This window comes from Lytechinus variegatus, chromosome 7 (assembly GCF_018143015.1).
Source record: "Lytechinus variegatus isolate NC3 chromosome 7, Lvar_3.0, whole genome shotgun sequence".
Classification (NCBI taxonomy): Eukaryota; Metazoa; Echinodermata; class Echinoidea; order Temnopleuroida; family Toxopneustidae; genus Lytechinus; species Lytechinus variegatus.
In genome coordinates this window covers 15,729,226-15,747,014 of record NC_054746.1, presented here as the reverse complement: position 1 = coordinate 15,747,014, position 17,789 = coordinate 15,729,226, and the positions used below count along the sequence as shown (strand labels likewise).

At 35.0% G+C, this 17,789-nt stretch overlaps 1 protein-coding gene across 1 annotated transcript in view; it reads right to left on the bottom strand.

Moving 5' to 3' along the window:
• Positions 1–3,949: 3,949 nt before the first annotated feature.
• LOC121418544 (pecanex-like protein 1) overlaps positions 3,950–17,789 on the bottom strand; it is a 104,023-nt gene continuing 90,183 nt past the window's right edge. The window contains exon 38 of the mRNA XM_041612465.1: positions 3,950–8,301. Coding sequence (XP_041468399.1) covers positions 8,020–8,301 — 282 coding nt within the window. The 3' untranslated portion in view covers positions 3,950–8,019. The remainder of the gene's footprint in view (positions 8,302–17,789) is intronic.

The window sequence follows — 17,789 nt, the reverse complement described above, 5'->3', positions numbered from 1 at the left end:
GCTATAATCAGAACCCATACATGTTGACCACCCTTCCCGTCCACCGTGTGATGACACCATTACAACCACACCTTGTGTTATCCTAGTCCTCACCTGAAACGTTACTCATGCTGTTTTTAATTCGAAAGGCAATTTGTCCAACAATTAAGATAATCAATGATACATTTCCTAGAGCAAGCCGCGGTAATTAATAGCCACATGTTGTGAGTAGGATAGCAGTATTGTCCTTCGTCTAATTAGCTCCGATATACCTTATGAGTTGTCTTGCTTGGTCATTCCTCTATGTGATTCAGGACCACAATCGGGCGAGGGTTATCCCTTCATAACAATAATGATAAATACAGTAGAAATTATGATAAGAAACATTTACTGCTAAAGCAAGTGCAAAAAAAAAATCGTCAATAGCCGGTTTTTCAAAGTGAACATAATTATGTTTGTATAGTCGCCGAATGGCAACTGTATTTTCTCAGTTTTCCGTCGGAAATTTTCAGATTAAAAAGAAAGAAAGAACGGAACGAACAAACAAATAAAACAAACACAAAATGATATAGAAATTTAGTTTGTTATGGCGGAGAAATGAGCTCATTTTACATTCAAAACTTTTGAGGAATATCCAAAGTGATTAAAGGTCCAATCCGCGTTTTCAACAAAACCCGACACAATGTCTGATGCGAACGATAATTAAAAACCAATAGGAATGAATCATTTCCCGTATACATCAATGGCATTTTATTTATCATTGGTGATATTTCCATGATAATACTCAAAATTATGACTTCAGAGTTGGTCATGTTACAAATTACTTTCATTATCAGATTCATTCCTATAAACCTTACTGCATTGGTTGGTAAACGTCGATCCATTGTCCTGAGAATGAACCTCTTGAGGGTCATTAGTAAAACTTCATTATTTCGTTAAAAGACATTTCCTACAAGCCTGAGCCGTTCAGTAACATCAATGAGTAACGTAAGACAGGGCTTCCCCCAAATATGAAGTAAGTTTGAATGAAAATTGCTTTCGCAGACTTTCAGGAAGGGATAGTGATTACCTCATAGACCTTTAATTTACTACACATTTTGGACACAATGTTTCATAGAATATTTTGTCACGGGAGAGCTCGTGGGGATTTTGGAAGTTACCAATTCATTCAATCTGTAAACATATTGATGATTTTTTTTCAGCAGGTCATTTGTATTTCTTATTCATAAACATGAAATTATCAAATTCAAGTTGATATAAAGTAACATAGGTTAACACTTTTTTCTGATACCTTTTAAATGAATTGTAAATTGCTGACGTTGATTTTGTTTGCATTATGTAATAGCAATTATGATGAGTTTGTAATTTTTAAGGTTTTGCAGTTCAGCATGTTCTGGATTTGCTTTTATGCCCCCCCCCCCCATCCGCTACTGAGAATATTTCGATGAATCGAAATCAACAGAAATTATACAAAATTGGGAATCTTAATGCGCAAATGAAAAGTAACTCTTCATATTGACGGAAGCAAACTTAAGGATGAAGAGAAGCTTCAATATCACAAAATACAATAATTAGATTTGTTATGATAATAAAATCAAATGTCGGATTATTTCTTTGGAATTATAAACAAATGTTAATATCATTTTGATCAGAGGATTAATATGTAGGCCTAGACATTGGTCATTACGATATGACTCCCTTGCGGCGATTAACAAATTTAAACTCGTGTAAAACAAAGATTGTTATCAGATAATCATTAATCCTATAGACGCAAGATACAATATATCTATTTCCTATGACATTGACCTCCGTACACTAAAGATTTCTAATTATTATTTACGAAGATTGGGAAAAATAAGACCTATTTATGAATGGCGTTAATTTTGAAATGCATTTTTTAATAACTTTGACATAAATAAAACATAATGCGCTGTTCATTCAATTTCGCGGTTTGAAAGGTTTACAAATTACAATTGTGTGCGATATTAGGGGAAATTATTCACTCTATCATTTTTAAGTCATTTTTAAGTATCATTATTTGCCACAAAATTTATGATATCGTTAAAGATGATTTGGTTCTTTTAACAGCAATGCGCGTTTTGCTATCTAAAGGCACAATTTTTATTATTAATGAAAGGTTGTATAATCGTATATGTGTCGTGACAAAAAGAGAGAAAAAATAGAGAAAACAACAAAGAACAAGTGTCAATTTAACCTTAAATTGTAAATGCTATTATTTTGTTCCAACGTCAGTTTGTTCCCTGGAATCTTGAATTCTTCCCTAAACTTTCTTACATCTATGTTACGTCATTCTTATTTCGTCACTGATGACACTGAAATCTTGCCATAAAATCTTCCGCATTATCGTCATCCTCACGAGCGAAAATTCGGCAGTTTTGGAGCCAAGTTAAATAAGAGCATCAGGAAATCTTCCGTTCCCTCACGTCTTCTCGGCTTTCAGGTGTTGGTGGTGTTTCCACATGCTCACCAAGCGGGCAATACAGCGTTGATTTTTTCCCTTTTTTTGGCGGGAAAACACAACAAACAAAAAATGGTTGCAACCAGGTGATGGGAGAAGGCTGACGCTGGTTATGACGCGCACGCAACGTCACCAAACCGCGGTTTGACATTTGGGGAGTTTCCTGCGTGGTCACTGATAAATCTTCCACGTTAAACTCGCTCTCTCCTCATCGAAACAGCGTTTTATCAAGAAAGTCACGTGAGTTAATGACCAAGAATGATTCCCAAAGGAATTGTCTTCAGCAATGGAGGTTCTTAGGAAAAGTACAGGGTCCAGATATGAAAAATTGTTGTACCAACATCGATATATTACATTTATCCATTAATTCCCGTTTTACATGAAGACGGGATATGAATCTGATGAGACATTTTGTCATTCCTTCCTCCACCCTTTAAATAATTATTTATCGATTTATTTTTGGTGCTACATGATATAAAATTTATATTTTGTATTTAAGGAAGAAAATAACGTCCAGAAAATGAAGAGAATCAAAAGAAGGGAGAGAAAACCACGCCATCATTCTCTCTCTCCCTCTTATAGGGGGGATTCGGACAATAATATACTCGGCCCCAAAGACTCGCCTCCTATAAATGCTAGTGCGAAAAATGAATATTAATTTCTTTTCTGACGGATTTTTAATAAACACATGTGATGCCTACGTCGTCTCACCAAGGGTATGGTGGATTTCAAAAGTGTTTTTCGTTGTCTTTGAGGTCATCTCTGTTTGGATGAATCAGGACAACGGTAAATAACTTTTCTTTTTGGATGGGATCATCAACTGATCTATTTAACCTTTGAAGAAGGTCTGCACTGAGGATATGCGTCTTTCCTTCAAGTAGATGACCTATCTCAATTCTACACATTTGTCACTGAGATGAATTAAATAAACGGTTCACCATAAAAAGAAAAATATTTTGTTCCTCTCACTTTTAGATAACCGAGACATTGTTGTGCTTCAGTGATGAAAAAAATGTTATAATTTGCAAAAACCTGATTGATAGGTAAGTCACGCTTCCTAACATCCCCAGCCATCTCTTGTGAACAATCTGTACTCCATACCGACTCCATCCCAACGCTAACCCGGCGACCCTACCTACCTACAAGTCCATTGTGATCAATTTTCATTTGTTGTTCAGATGTTCTTGTCAACTTTTGACATTTACTCTCAAAAATAGAAATAAAACAATAGAATCACAACTCGCCAAAATCTACAGCAGCTTTTCTCGAACATTCTCTCATATCAAAAACACAACAAAATGCAGTAGTTTTAGGACTCAAAATCATAGAAATAAACATTTTGATTCTTGATTTCAGCAAATTCAGCTCTTTCACCGTGTCAAATGCAGAATAATGGATTGTATGTCTTCTTAACAATTTATAAAAAGTTTTATTGGCATATTATGGGTACAAAAATGTACATTAATAAAACACAATAAAGAATGCAAACACTAAGTTTTAAATCAAGCTCTCAAAATGGCTTAATCTTTTAATTTCAAAAACATTTATGTGTCACAATCATTAATTTTCAATCAATCTCTTGTTAAAACAAAATGTACATACATGATGCTTATTACATAACACTATGATCTGTTACATATACAGTTTAAGAAAGGCAGTAGACATATTGACTTTCTAAAATAACATAGAAAAGAAGTTTGAACACGAGACTTGTTGCTCAGTTTGCAATGTTCACTGTCATAAAATGTGTGTAAACTGAACATCGTGTTTCCCCACTAACAATATATCTTTTTTATGGTGGCAAAAATGAGTTGAAGAGGCTCGCAAATAATTAAGAACACCTTAAATAAACTGATATAACAAACAATACCGGGTATAAAGAGTAATCGTTTTATATTAACATACAAGAAAATACAATATTCCTGTAGTTTCTATTCAAGCAATATGCATTTTCAATTACACATTGCATTACAACAAAATTTCATGGGTATGCATAACATACCAGTGCAGCATCTAAAAAAAGATAATTTCCATTATCGTTGCAAAATAATGTTTGCCAATAAAGTCATGAAATGCAACTGAGCAAAAGTCTGAAAGAACACGAAATGACTACTCTTATTCATTTAATCGATCATTAGTAAATGGTAATATCAAAAAGTAATGTTAGCCTGAGCAAAAAGGAACAGCATTCAAATTCATTAAACTCATGTTAATGGTCATCTGGATAAATTGTGACACGATAAAATAAAAATTCATTGCATTTGTTCAGAGTAAATAACATTAAACCATGTACAAACAAAGAAATGACATAATGAAAATCATAAGAAATGGTCATATCTCTGGTAAGCATACAATCACTAACACATTTTCAGAACATTCACCCATAAAGTTACCTCAGTCCGCTTGATCAACAACAGAAAATATTCAGACCATTTTAAACATTAATTGATAATTCAACACAGTAATATTTCTGTCCAATACAGTTTTAAACCTATTTATTGAATGGCTTTCTTGAGTTAAGTCTTTAGTGCAGTCAACTTTTGTACATCTATGTACATCGCTCACTTTGATGAAAATAAAAACATGACATGTGTATAATATCTAAATTTTTTTATATACTTCAGAGAAGAGAGTACAGCGGCAATATGGGTGAAATTACTTCATTTTCAAACTCACTAGCTCTACATGTACAGACAGAAAGGTATTGATTAATGGGAGCATTTCATGAAACAAAGAGTCAGTGAGTTTGACTGAAAGTTGTTATAAGCTATTGAAATCATTGCATCTGATTGGCTCAGAATGAATTAGGTCAGTGAAAATCATTGACGAGATGGTTCATGAAACGTTTCCAATATCCTATACAACAGAATAATCTTACGGTATGAAAAAAAAAAGATTGGAAAAGGTTGTCTCTGATCCTACACAGTGGCTGGTTGTGGCATACTTTTATCATGTGTAATATGAAGCTGGATTCGGACCGTCTTTTCTTTACCTGGTGAATTACAAATAAGCAGAGAAAATAAGCATCATGGAACATTACATATGCAACCTCTGTCATGTCCAAACTATGACTTAATCAAAATACGCAACCAAAACAAGCAACAAATTTTTAGATACCGAACTTTGAAGGATCTTAATTGTATTCCGAGGCAAACTTCATCTTCTATTGCTTGGAATGTAAGCCGGTCAGAATACATGCAATTTCTTTGGCCTAATATGATGGTGGACTATGAGGGGCGCTCAAAAAGAACCTACGTAAACAGAAAAAAAATGAAACTAAATAATATAAATACAAGTATACATTTCAGTATTTGCACAAAAGTGTACCATATTCATAGTCAATAAGTCTTAAAGAAATATTAGTACACACACTTTTATATAGCATTTCACCGTCAATAGAAGTATTATCTAGGTGGTGATATATCTCATTTTTCATCATAGATTATCTCTCTTAAAAAAATACAAATCATGTTAATAACATACAACAGATAAATAATTAGATACATAGATCATTGTTACAAAGTGTAAGAAATAAGCAGTAGTCATACATTGTTGTGATCATCGATATACAAAGTATGATACAAAATGAATGCATTCCTTAACTTTCAATATATCATCTTCATTTTTTAAACAATTACACATATTACACTTATCAAAAGTGCTCATATAGTTAATAATTCTTCTTTTTATTCGATCTATCTTTATTCTAAATAGAGAAGATAAGAACATATAGTACTTTCTAGAGTAAAAACAGACACCTGTATACATCACCATTAATATCAATGCATAGCATATAATCATAGGCTAATAGTTCACTGGTTTATAATAAAACATCTATTACCACATTTTCTTTGTCTTATTGAAATTTTTCTAAATTGATTTTTAAAAATACATAATGAGAGGTCTGTGTAATAACAAAGTACTGGAGGGTCCATATAAGTTCAGCCAACTCAGCAGTGTAAAGACTTCTTCCAGACACGGCACAGCAAGCCGGCGGTAAAGCAAGCTGTCACAAAACAATTTACTACAGCTTTTAGTAAGAAACAAGTATGAAAAACATCATTTGGGTGCCATAAATGATATGCCAACATTTACTGATATTTTTAATATAAAAATAATTCACAAATGTGGAGCATAAACGTTTTATTGAAAATTTTCAAATAAATGCAAATGTTTATGTCAAGTGTCTGTGCCTTATATAATCATTAAGTCATACAGCGATAATAGCAGTTCCTCCCTAGTACAAGTGAACTACACATATACTCTCTCTCATCTTCAACAAAATACACCTGAAATATATATATCTTGTATATATATTTTAAAAAAAACGCCTACATATCTTAACTGTTTCATTCGCCAACAAACTCATGGTGATTTTATTTTGTTAAACTCACTTGATCCAATGCAATACTTAGGAATGTAACCTTTTGATTCCCTATGTGTAAATGCAAAGTACTGTTTATGTTTACTGCATGTAAGTCGTAAAAGAGTTGTGAGGGGAAACAGGGGCACTTTGCACAAACATTTCAGAGATGAATTAACATCTGTCACATAAAATTTAATCCTGAATATATGCATCAATATTTGCAGGAAAATAATATAATTAAGAAAGTGAACGAATACAAGCGATAAGAAATGTAAACTGAATAGACAATTCATATCAAACCTCTATATTACGAAGTTTACTCCAGAAAAGGTTAGTCCTCTCTGCTTTGGTTAATTATTGCAGAAATTAAAACTATAATCACCTAAACGCAATCATTCTGTGAATCAAAGATAATATCACTGTAAACAAAATAAAGAAGTGGCTTTAAACAAAAATGTATTTCTACTTTTGTCTCTGCATTGCAGCGGTATAGGCTTCTCATCACAAACTAACAAAATGCAGCTTTCCTTTTGTATCAACTTTCACACTCTACACAAAGTACACAGAATTCATACACACTGTGCTGAACACGTCTTTAACATGTATGAGCAAACACTAATACATTGATTTGCATAACGTACAAGGTAGTTTTCTTCATTAGGTACAAAGGTCAACAAAGACTATTAAATGGGTCATTGCAAGACCTTTGCGATCAAGTGAAATATATTTGGGGGCCCCAAAATCAATCTTATGTCTTTAATCAATTGCAAATTTGCAATTGATTGCTGATCTGCTTCTAGTTATAAGGAGATTAAACTGATTTGCTACAACTTCAGTTAATCTATCAATTGTAAAATTGCAACAGATATTTGCAATTGTTATCTTACACACAACATATGATCAACAGCTGTTCCAATGGATGATAATAATGGAACAAAATCCATGAATCTTAAAAAAAAGAATTGGAGAAAATAAAACATGGCTGCCCTAAAACAGTAACAAATGATATTCTTTCTTTTAACATGGCATAGTGGTTTCACTTTTTTGAGACAGAGAGATGGGATATCCTGAACACAAGTTTCTATGTAATGTGTTTTCTTTACATTGCTGCAGTAATAAGAAGTCTGCATACAAAACTGGATGAACAAATACTTGAAGCCTGATCTATAACAAATGTCTGGTCACCTAATAGGGGCTATAAATGTACTTCAGGTCCTACATCCAGGACCCCGCTATCAGCTATAGGCACAAACTTGTTCTCGATCTTGACCAGCAGAATAGTCTTGTCTATATGTGATCGTCTGGCTTGGTCCATGTGGAAGGGTACCCAGACGTGGACTACCTGTCCCTCGGCTCCGGGGGCGGGGGACCATCCCTTCCAGCCGCTGGCGCCGCCGCTCTGCCGCATGGTCTCATCAGGCCACATTACGAACTTGTTGATGTTGAGACGGTCATACACCTTGCATTCATCAATGATCTGGAGAAAAGAGAAGGTATATAGAAGAATTTTCATTAAAGAAAAATTGTAAGAGAATAGAGAGCAGGTGGCATCACCTGTAAAAATCAAAGCCTGCCTAGAGAATATAAGGACGTAGTGTTTTATGAAAATAATTTATAAAATGGTATAAGATCATACATATAAAAGTATGTAGGAGTGCGTTTCAGTCGGCATCTCCTGCTCTGTGGGTTTAAGTTATTAAAGGGTGCTTTTACATTTTGTAAACATTGGTTGAGGAGAAACATATATGGATATTTAAAAAAAAAAACTGGAGAGAGCATGAGGGGACACTACTGCATTATCAGTTAAAATTTCAAAAATCTGTACATACAAGATACTGTACATATTTCAAAATGTGACTGTAGTAACAAAACTGGAAAATGTATACGAAAGGGAAAGTGCAAATTGACACAACAACTTCCTTTCAGGTAAACATTATTTAGATTTCATGGAAGATTAGGCACTTAAACTAATGAGAAAATATAACTGAACAATGTTCCCTGATCAAAGCATACTTCCAGGAGGAAGAGGTCTACCATCGCCAAAAACACAATTCACAGTGAAAGGACAAATCATACTAATTATCATTGTCCCCCAGGATCAGGAAAAAGGTGTTCAACTTTAATATAAAGGTGTGGTTCTCACAGATGAATGTCAACACTGATTAGAGTTTGTAAACAATACCTTCCTAATCAGTTCACAAGGTTGAAGTAAAGTACATGAACACTTCTATGAAAAATAATAATTTAAACCAAACCAAGTACTACATGACCTTTTAAATTTACCTCCAATTCAATTTTTTGGTACAGGTTTTTTTTCTAATACGTACTAAGCAATTTTTATGCCCTGATTGTCAAACTAAACACGTTGCCATCTTTTCTGCCAAAAAAGTTTATCTTTCTACATCCACTCAGGAGATGATTTACAAACTCATAAAATTCCAGAGGCACCGTGCTCCGCTCACCAACCCAAGCAGATAATCAACCACAGGTTCAAGCAGAGTCTACGAACCTGAGAAGATGGATTTGAGGGGAGTCGTGATTTCAAACCCTCCCATCTGCCTCGGGTCCAGGAAAAAGGTGGCAAAGATGGATAAATAATGGATTGACATAAGATGAACATAGATGTAGCTAGGGGTAGGTAAACAATACCTTCCTGTTTTCAACCACAGATGGACCGATAGAGGAGCATGCAACACCCCTTTGGTGCTATAGGGGCCGATAGAGGAACATACAACACCCATGTGGTGCTAGAGGGGGTGACAGGGGGAATGAGGATGAGATGGGTTACACGCCCACATTGGAATAGAATCAGGTGACATGAAACTAACGCATGATCTTGACCTCTAAATCAAATACAACTGACATTTCAATAGATTTTACATGCAGGAAGACCATTAATAAGTACTATTGGGCATTTCTAGGATATCATAGGACCAATTTCATAAATGTACATGAACGGGATAGTTTATCCTCAAGGAAAAACATATCAAATTTACAAATTCGTAATTGTAACAGATAGCACCTCATTCCTTACTTGATAAACACCTACATGTCATTATTTCTTTAACTGAAAAAAATAGTCAAAGACACCAAGTGGGATTGCATATTAAAAGATGTAAACTTTGTTCATCCAATCTCAAAGTGCACGTAGATTTTAATTTCCTGACCCCTTTCGGTTAGTCTGAAAGCAAAGACCCTGATTTAATTTTGATAAATGTCAGATAAATGGTACTATTTGAAAGTGGTCTGGAACAAGTGCGAAGTATCTGATTTTGTAAAAGCTGCACTTCATCATCTTGATAATCCTCTTTATGCTTTTTCTAACATTCTCATCACTTTTGACAAACTGGGGTCTGCGCTGCAAACTACTGCAAGTGGACCGAAGGTAAGTTTGCATTATCATCTAAAGCAAAGTTGTCATAGGACAGCCCAAGTCCACCAAGAGACCACCTCTGCATCCAAGAACTACATTTTGTTGCTCTGGTTGTAGTCCAAGATAGGGTCACTAAAAGTAAATGTGACCTGGGCTAGGTTTGATGCGTTTACACCATTTTTTTCTAACCTCATGTACTGTAGTCCTTGTGAGACCTCGGGTACATAATTTTCTAGATGTAACAGGGGTCTTAATCAATCACCCATTAAATCAACTGTGAGCCTGTATTCTTGTAACAAGAAAAGGAAAACACCCATCAAGTTCAACTAGGGGAGAACATTCGGTCATTCACATTACACCCTCTTCCAGGTAAACTAAACAAGGCTTGAACTGATTGTGAAAGCATCATAGCGGTTCTGACTCTTGTTTTGTAATCAGAGGGTCATGTTTTTGCAATCCTAACCTGGCATAGCATCCTTAGACAAGGTGTTAATCCAAACTTTGTCACTCTGTGCAGTATGCCTAGCAAATTACTTTGGAAATTCTTTTTGGAGTTTATTGGAGAAAGTGAATACATTGTATGCAGGCAAGCCGGGATCCGATGACAGGGGTAATGAAATACAACATAATGCCTTATTGCTCTAAACAGGTGATTTAATATCTAGATTAGATCTGTACCTCTCACATTCACCTTCAATGGCTAATACATGTATTAATTATGCACACATGCAAGTGACAAAATTAATGACTGTTTTCTTAAATCAATGTTCCTCGATAAGATCAGCTCATGAATGAAACGATAGCAAAATATTACAAGCGTGAGGCCTGTAGATAAACAGACATCTAATTATACCTGAACAACATCAAAATTAGAACATCCCTAGGACTTATCATCTTTCTTAAACATTTTGAAAACAAGGGCATTATCGAGGGGTGATCTCGGGTATCTCATGTCTTCAAGTTCTGGGACTCCAAGATAAATATTCTCTCAGCATCAACAAACATGATCATAAAGCAATCCTCACCAGAACATATTGCAGGACATTGCTAATAAGGTATGACCTGTTATGTTCAACCACGTAGACATAGTGGATAACCTGTGCATACCTCTAATAAATCAGCTCAACCCACCTAGTAAGTACTAGAAATATATAACATCACTAAAATATGTATTGATTCCTGGTCCACACTTGTTTCCATATCTCAAAGCAAGGAGATTTGACAGAATGGAAGTGCTTGAAAATGACATAGTTACAGATTTCATTATTTGTTTTTAATATGATTTTTTTGCTCTATGTAATATATCTTTAAACTTGTGTCATATATCTCTTATTCTTTATCTCTCTCTCTCTCTTCCTCTCTTCAGCCATCATACAAGGTTGGCATTCAAGTACAATTTGGCATTTCAATGTGACATTCCACACATTACAAATCCTAACTAATTATCAATATTACTGTCATTTAATGATCATACATACCATTTTATAAAAAGATTATGAAAATAAACTGAAAAGAAAGAAAAAACTTTAAACTTACAGGGGAAAAACTGCCCACACACATTTGTACTCCTTTTTCATCATCCCCCTTCTCCAATGTATCTTCCTTGCTTTTACTACTTTTCAGTACCTCTGTATCTGTCTGTTGTCTACTAATTAGTCTATCTGTATTTTTGTCCTCTCTTTCTTTCTTTTTCTTTTTTTCTTTCTTTCTTTCTTTCTTTCTTTCATATCTCTATTTCTCAACCATCAAGACCTTACTTTGAACCCAGCAACCAATTCTCAATAGCATTCACATTTGCAAACACTGCATGTTGAAAAGGTGGCTTGCACCCTATGTTTTGGCAGCACCACCCTCCCACGGTCCCTTCCCTAACATCACACACTGCACATCTTAACTCATCCCTTGACCAGTTTACACTGACTACGTAACTACGTTTCCCCTCATGCCCTGCCATTGAGAAACAAACATCCTGAATGAACGGACCCTCAGGAGTATTCCTGTGCAGAGTGACATGCATATCTACCCATCCCACTCGCCTGTGACCAACACCTGATAGAACCAAGGCTATTTTAGGACACTTCCCTCATCATCACATCACAAAAACACATCAAACTTCACTTCAACTTTCTTAACTACTTTCTCATTTATGCTTGATTTCATCTACCGTATTTAGTCTTGCCCACTCCCCCTCCCATGAAGTGAAAACAAATCCAGTTACGGATGAGTTCATACCTGTCCTTTCTGTATTGACCTCAAATTTTACGAGATGAAATAAACTGAAGAAAATAAAAACTCTATTTTTAGTTCTTTTTGTGCCATTAAAAATAACAATGATATAAAAAAAATATGTGGAGAAATCATTAATCATATAATCTTTTTTTGTTGTTTCGAAACATTCTTCAAAACCAAAGTACACTTCATTCATGAAGATATGCATTGCTGTTTCACCAAATACATGTATTTACATTATGTAGCCCCCATCCATCCACTTTAAATGTATATACTGATATTTTATTTGAAAAAGATCTCAGATAAATTTTTAATTCTTTTAATAGAGGTATATCATTATGCAAATTTGCTTCCAACTATATATTTTTCATTCTTATGTCCAACTTCAGCATTTAATGAAATCACAGGTGATATGAAATGGTAATTCTAATATAAGTATCAAAGAAAGGTCATCACTTTAATTGCAATAGCTATTCCAGATTTCAAATACTTTCAGAGGTCCTCAAACATAATCAAGTTCATAATTCTATAATATTCTATCGAAAGCTGGTCAAGTTCTGAAGGTCAAGAGATCCATCTAACACTGAAACTATTTCCCCCATGAACTATTTCATTCATAAAGACGATATTATACAGGAAGAAATAGATTCTCTCTTAACCAAATTTAGCCCAAATCTTTAATTAGATTACAGCATCTTTTCCCCCCCGAGTCTCTCTATGTCTATACGAGATCTCTCAGCCAACAACCTTCCAGGCATATAATCAAGTTATTTTCTGAGAGGCCTATTAAGTACAGTCATTTCAGACGTTTGATGTGTGGGTTCCCCTAGGGGGCTTCGTCGCCTTAATTATTCAATGTCAAGTCTAGGAATGAAAAACAGGACTCTTCGTTATCCTATCAACATTTTTAATTTCCTGGTTTAGTTTATTGAGCTGACTGGCTGCCCTCATGGTGTAAATGGATCAAAATAAAGCACAAAAACACTTGGAATAATTCTATCAAATGAAGGAAAATGACATGAAAAGGCCTACATAATATTCAGTAGGTGGGTATGTATTCCCATGCCAAATGAATTTCTAGTATGATAATAAACAATTTTGGTCACATGATTATTTATGATTCTCAAAAGCAGAAAAAAAACACAAGCTGGTTCATCTCATAATGAAACAGTAAAGTGGGTCACACACCTTCTAAATTGGGTACTTGCTAAGGTTATCATGTAGCTCACAGCGTCATGAAGAGCAGATAGTTTTTCAATCTCAAATGGGAGTAGGTTTCCCATTCAAGGAAATAACACTTTGAGATCTAACTGGGGATAGTGCCGTGGTTGTGGGCTATTCAAGGGTGATAGATGGGGTTATGGGCAAGTGTGAATTCAACAAGGAATTATTGGAATAAATGAGAGGATGACATAAATGGGGAGAATTCGCAAGAGAGGGAAGAGAGAGAAGTACAAAGAACAGTTGGTATATGGACAGAGAGATGAGGTGGGTTGTGGAGAAAGAAAAAGGAAAGCATTCAAAGATTGATACATTCTATACAAAGATACAAGATCCATTTTGTTGGTCCACTGTCCATGAATGCAGGAATTACATAGAAATATTCAGCTTGCATTGGTGATCCAACCGTGAACATAAAAATTAGGCCTTTAGCCAACATAACGTGCAATTCATTACTAACTCAACATTGAAAACAGGAGAGATAGTTAGATAAATAGAAAGACAGACTGACACTTAGGCGGATAGATAGATATATGGATGAATGGACGGACGGACAGACAGAAGAGAAAGACAGACAGACAGACTGATAGGCAGATACGTGTACATAGATTGATTGATAGCAAGAGAGTTTGCATGACAAAGACAGAGAGAAGATGAAAAAGATCAGAAAAATTTGATCAAGGGGGGATAAACATGGGCATTAAAAGGAAATGTTAGAGCAAAGAACAAACACGAATACATGAAATCACTCCTTTATCATCCTACATCTTTGCAGAGCGCAGTGAAATGTCAAAATGTTAAATCATTACAATGGATTTCCTATATCCCTATTTAGTGACGGACATCGGATCAAGGTTTATAGGTAACCCAATGGAACGTTGCTTTCAGGATCTGCCCATATAAGGAATGAATGTATAGGAAGCCAACATTGGACAGCAGGAAAGATAGCACCCAAGAGATAAAAATGTGGTAGGTGAAAACAAACCACAAGCGCCAGAAATTCAACAACAGCCATCAGGGGAACAGGTTGAATAGTAGGATTGATCAAAAGTTAAGGACAACTGCTACAAGATTTCATAATAAAAAACCTTGCTGACAGATATAAATCTGTAATCTAATCTGTTTTGCTCACATTTAACGGTTAAAGCTGGGTAAGATACATTAATGCATTAAGAGCGGGATTGAAACCAACTTTAGAACACAAATTAAAGCATTTGGTCAATGTAGATCACTGAAATGGGACAATCATAATAACAATATTTTCCTTTCCTAATGTGCTAACTTGAGCATTTTCTCTAAAGATATATCCCCCCTCAACATTGGATTCCGGCTGTGCACACAATGTCTGCACATTCTCCTCTTCCTGGGGAGTGACCAGAGAATGAACCAATACATGTTACTGTATATCCTTGATAGGCAGTAACCACAACTTGTAAAGTGAGGCAATCCAAACATATATATATATCAATCAATGAAGAGGTGTGGCAAGGGAGCTTCAATAATTAGCAGGTCAAGTTTAAGGACCAAAAATATATCAGAAGTTTTGCACTTCATTGTAAATTTGCGATTGATTTATGGGAGTGTATCATAAAGATTTTCAACTATTTCCCCTTTGCCATTATTGTAACTTCCATGGAAACCTTGATTGTGAATGGTTGTTAATTTCTGTTACCATGGTAGCTGCCATAATGACAAAGTATCAATAGTTCTTATTCTTACTGATGGGACCCTGGTCTTTTCTTGCAACAGAAGTCATAATCTCACCTGTTAGAGATATAATTTATCAATTAAAAAATCAACTGATATTTGCGACTGATTGCATGCATGTAACTTTCTTGCAACTCTTCCCCCCCCCCACAAGGTAAGTCTCAGGTAGAGTAGAACAGTTGAAGATGGGCTTTGAGATACTTCTGATAAGTGTGATGTGATTGACAGATAGCTTGTAGACTTTCAGATGACAGTTTCTTGAAAACTGACCAGATGATCTTCACTGATAGTGGATTGATATTTTTTAACTCCTCACAGCATTATGAATGACTAAGCGAGATATTTTGAGTGGTAGAAATTATTTTAGAGTGACCACACTCCAGGCAGTCCATCAAATCTAATATTCATATTTGACCATGAACACCATTAAATGCCTAAGAGCAATGACATCTATCTTACTTCTGAAATCCTTGTGTAGACGCTAGAACAGTGTAAACTCTTAATAAGATTGCACTCACAAACATTTCAATATGGAGTAAAAGCTGATTCATTCATTTCTAGCACTATAAAAATTTATTTGTATTTTTGGGGTAAAAAATGCTGAGCAATATAAGAATTATAGGGAGGTTAGAATATGACATGAAAGAATAATTCTAAAAAGCAGTGTTGACCTTTTTTGGGAAAGGGCTTCAAAGAAGTTGGTCCGTCTTCTGAACTTGGTTTTGACTTAAACCATGTTGCAAACATGAGCTAAAATTATGGGAGGAAAGAATACCACATTTTAAAAGTGCATATTCATTAATGTTTATTGTGGGTATAATTCATGGATATTAAGTTTAGCAACAAATAAGCAGAAAAATTGAATATTCTTCTGTTAGAGGTTTGTGTCATATTTGGCTATCTATCTATAGTTTAACTACACACTAAGACCACAGAATGTCAACCTGCATCGAGAATAAAAGCCAGTAAGTCTGATACTTACTTTCTTAGAAATTGCAATGATTATGCTAGGTAAAACTTGATTCACTTCCCTAGGCAGATTTCCTGATGCATTTGTCTCTGATCAGTGCCATATACTAAATAAGATGAGTAATTATTTCGTATAAACTTACCCATTTCTATTTATTAGCTGTTAAGAATTTTGATTATCGGAAAGGGTGGTGCCAAGCGTCATCGCAAGGTTCTACGAGACAACATCCAAGGTATCACAAAGCCTGCTATCCTCCGTCTAGCAAGAGGTGGAGTCAAAAGAATCTCTGGTCTCATCTACGAAGAGACACGCGGTGTACTGAAAGTCTTCTTGGAGAATGTCATTTTATTTTTGTGTGCTATTCATTAATAAGGTGCATTTTACTTTATTAATTTATTTACGGCACAGCCCCAATGCAAATCAGACGATGCATCTGCCCGGGTATTTTACCGTGTGAAAATAAAATTCATCAATCCATACAATCTTTCTTAATGAACAAAAAAATTGTCTTTTTTCCTTGACCGAGGAATTTAAAATGTAATTTCTTTAATTTAACAATCAAATCTTTCTCTTTTGGGGAGAAAAGAAGAATTATACTTTCAACATGCAGCATGAAGAATAATGTGACGGTTCTCGTATTCATGTCTTTAAATCTTGCCATCTTATCAACATTATGTATAACATGAGGAATGATGTAATTGTTCCTTGGAAGTGGGTGTGGTTCCATTTTCTTTGGCTGCTCTCTACATACCCTGTAATCCTATACATCACATGATACATGGCACTCACTGCCAAAAGTCCACCCACCTGCTACCTCTACATCACCAAAGGCTATATAGGTGGTAGGAGGGGTGCAGAAAGGGTGGAGAAGGATCCCATGCTGGCAGAAGAGGTGTGATAGCTCAGTCAGTAAAGAAGTGGGGGTGGTGTGCAAGTGCCCTTTGGTAAGACATTGATCCTTATTATCAGGTCCCTAGGAGAGGACGTTAAGCCTTTGCTCATCTGGTTGCTTGCCTACAAGCATTCATGCTCAATAGCAATCAGGTTAAAAATCATCACCACAGCAATGAGGACTCCACTCTAGGTCAATGGTGGCATTAACAATGATTTTTTTTAAGGGTACAAGTAAAGGACATAAAAGCTACATTTCACGGATTAAAATAAATACAAGGACCCATTTCATAAGACTTGTTATAAAAACAAATTTGCAATAACAGCTTTAAATCTACTGAAATCATTCAATTTGATTGGTTGGTAGTAAACTTGTTCCAGAAATTGCACATTTTTAAAATTAAAACAAGTCTTAATCAAACAGGACCCAGATCAGCTACGGTTGGTAACCAGCTGAACAGAAGATTTAGATCTAAAAGATTTGAATATAAAGTGAATATTTGAATCATTTGAAATTATAAAAAAAATAAATGTTAACTTAACGATTCATCTGTGATTTCAAGTTCGACAAAAA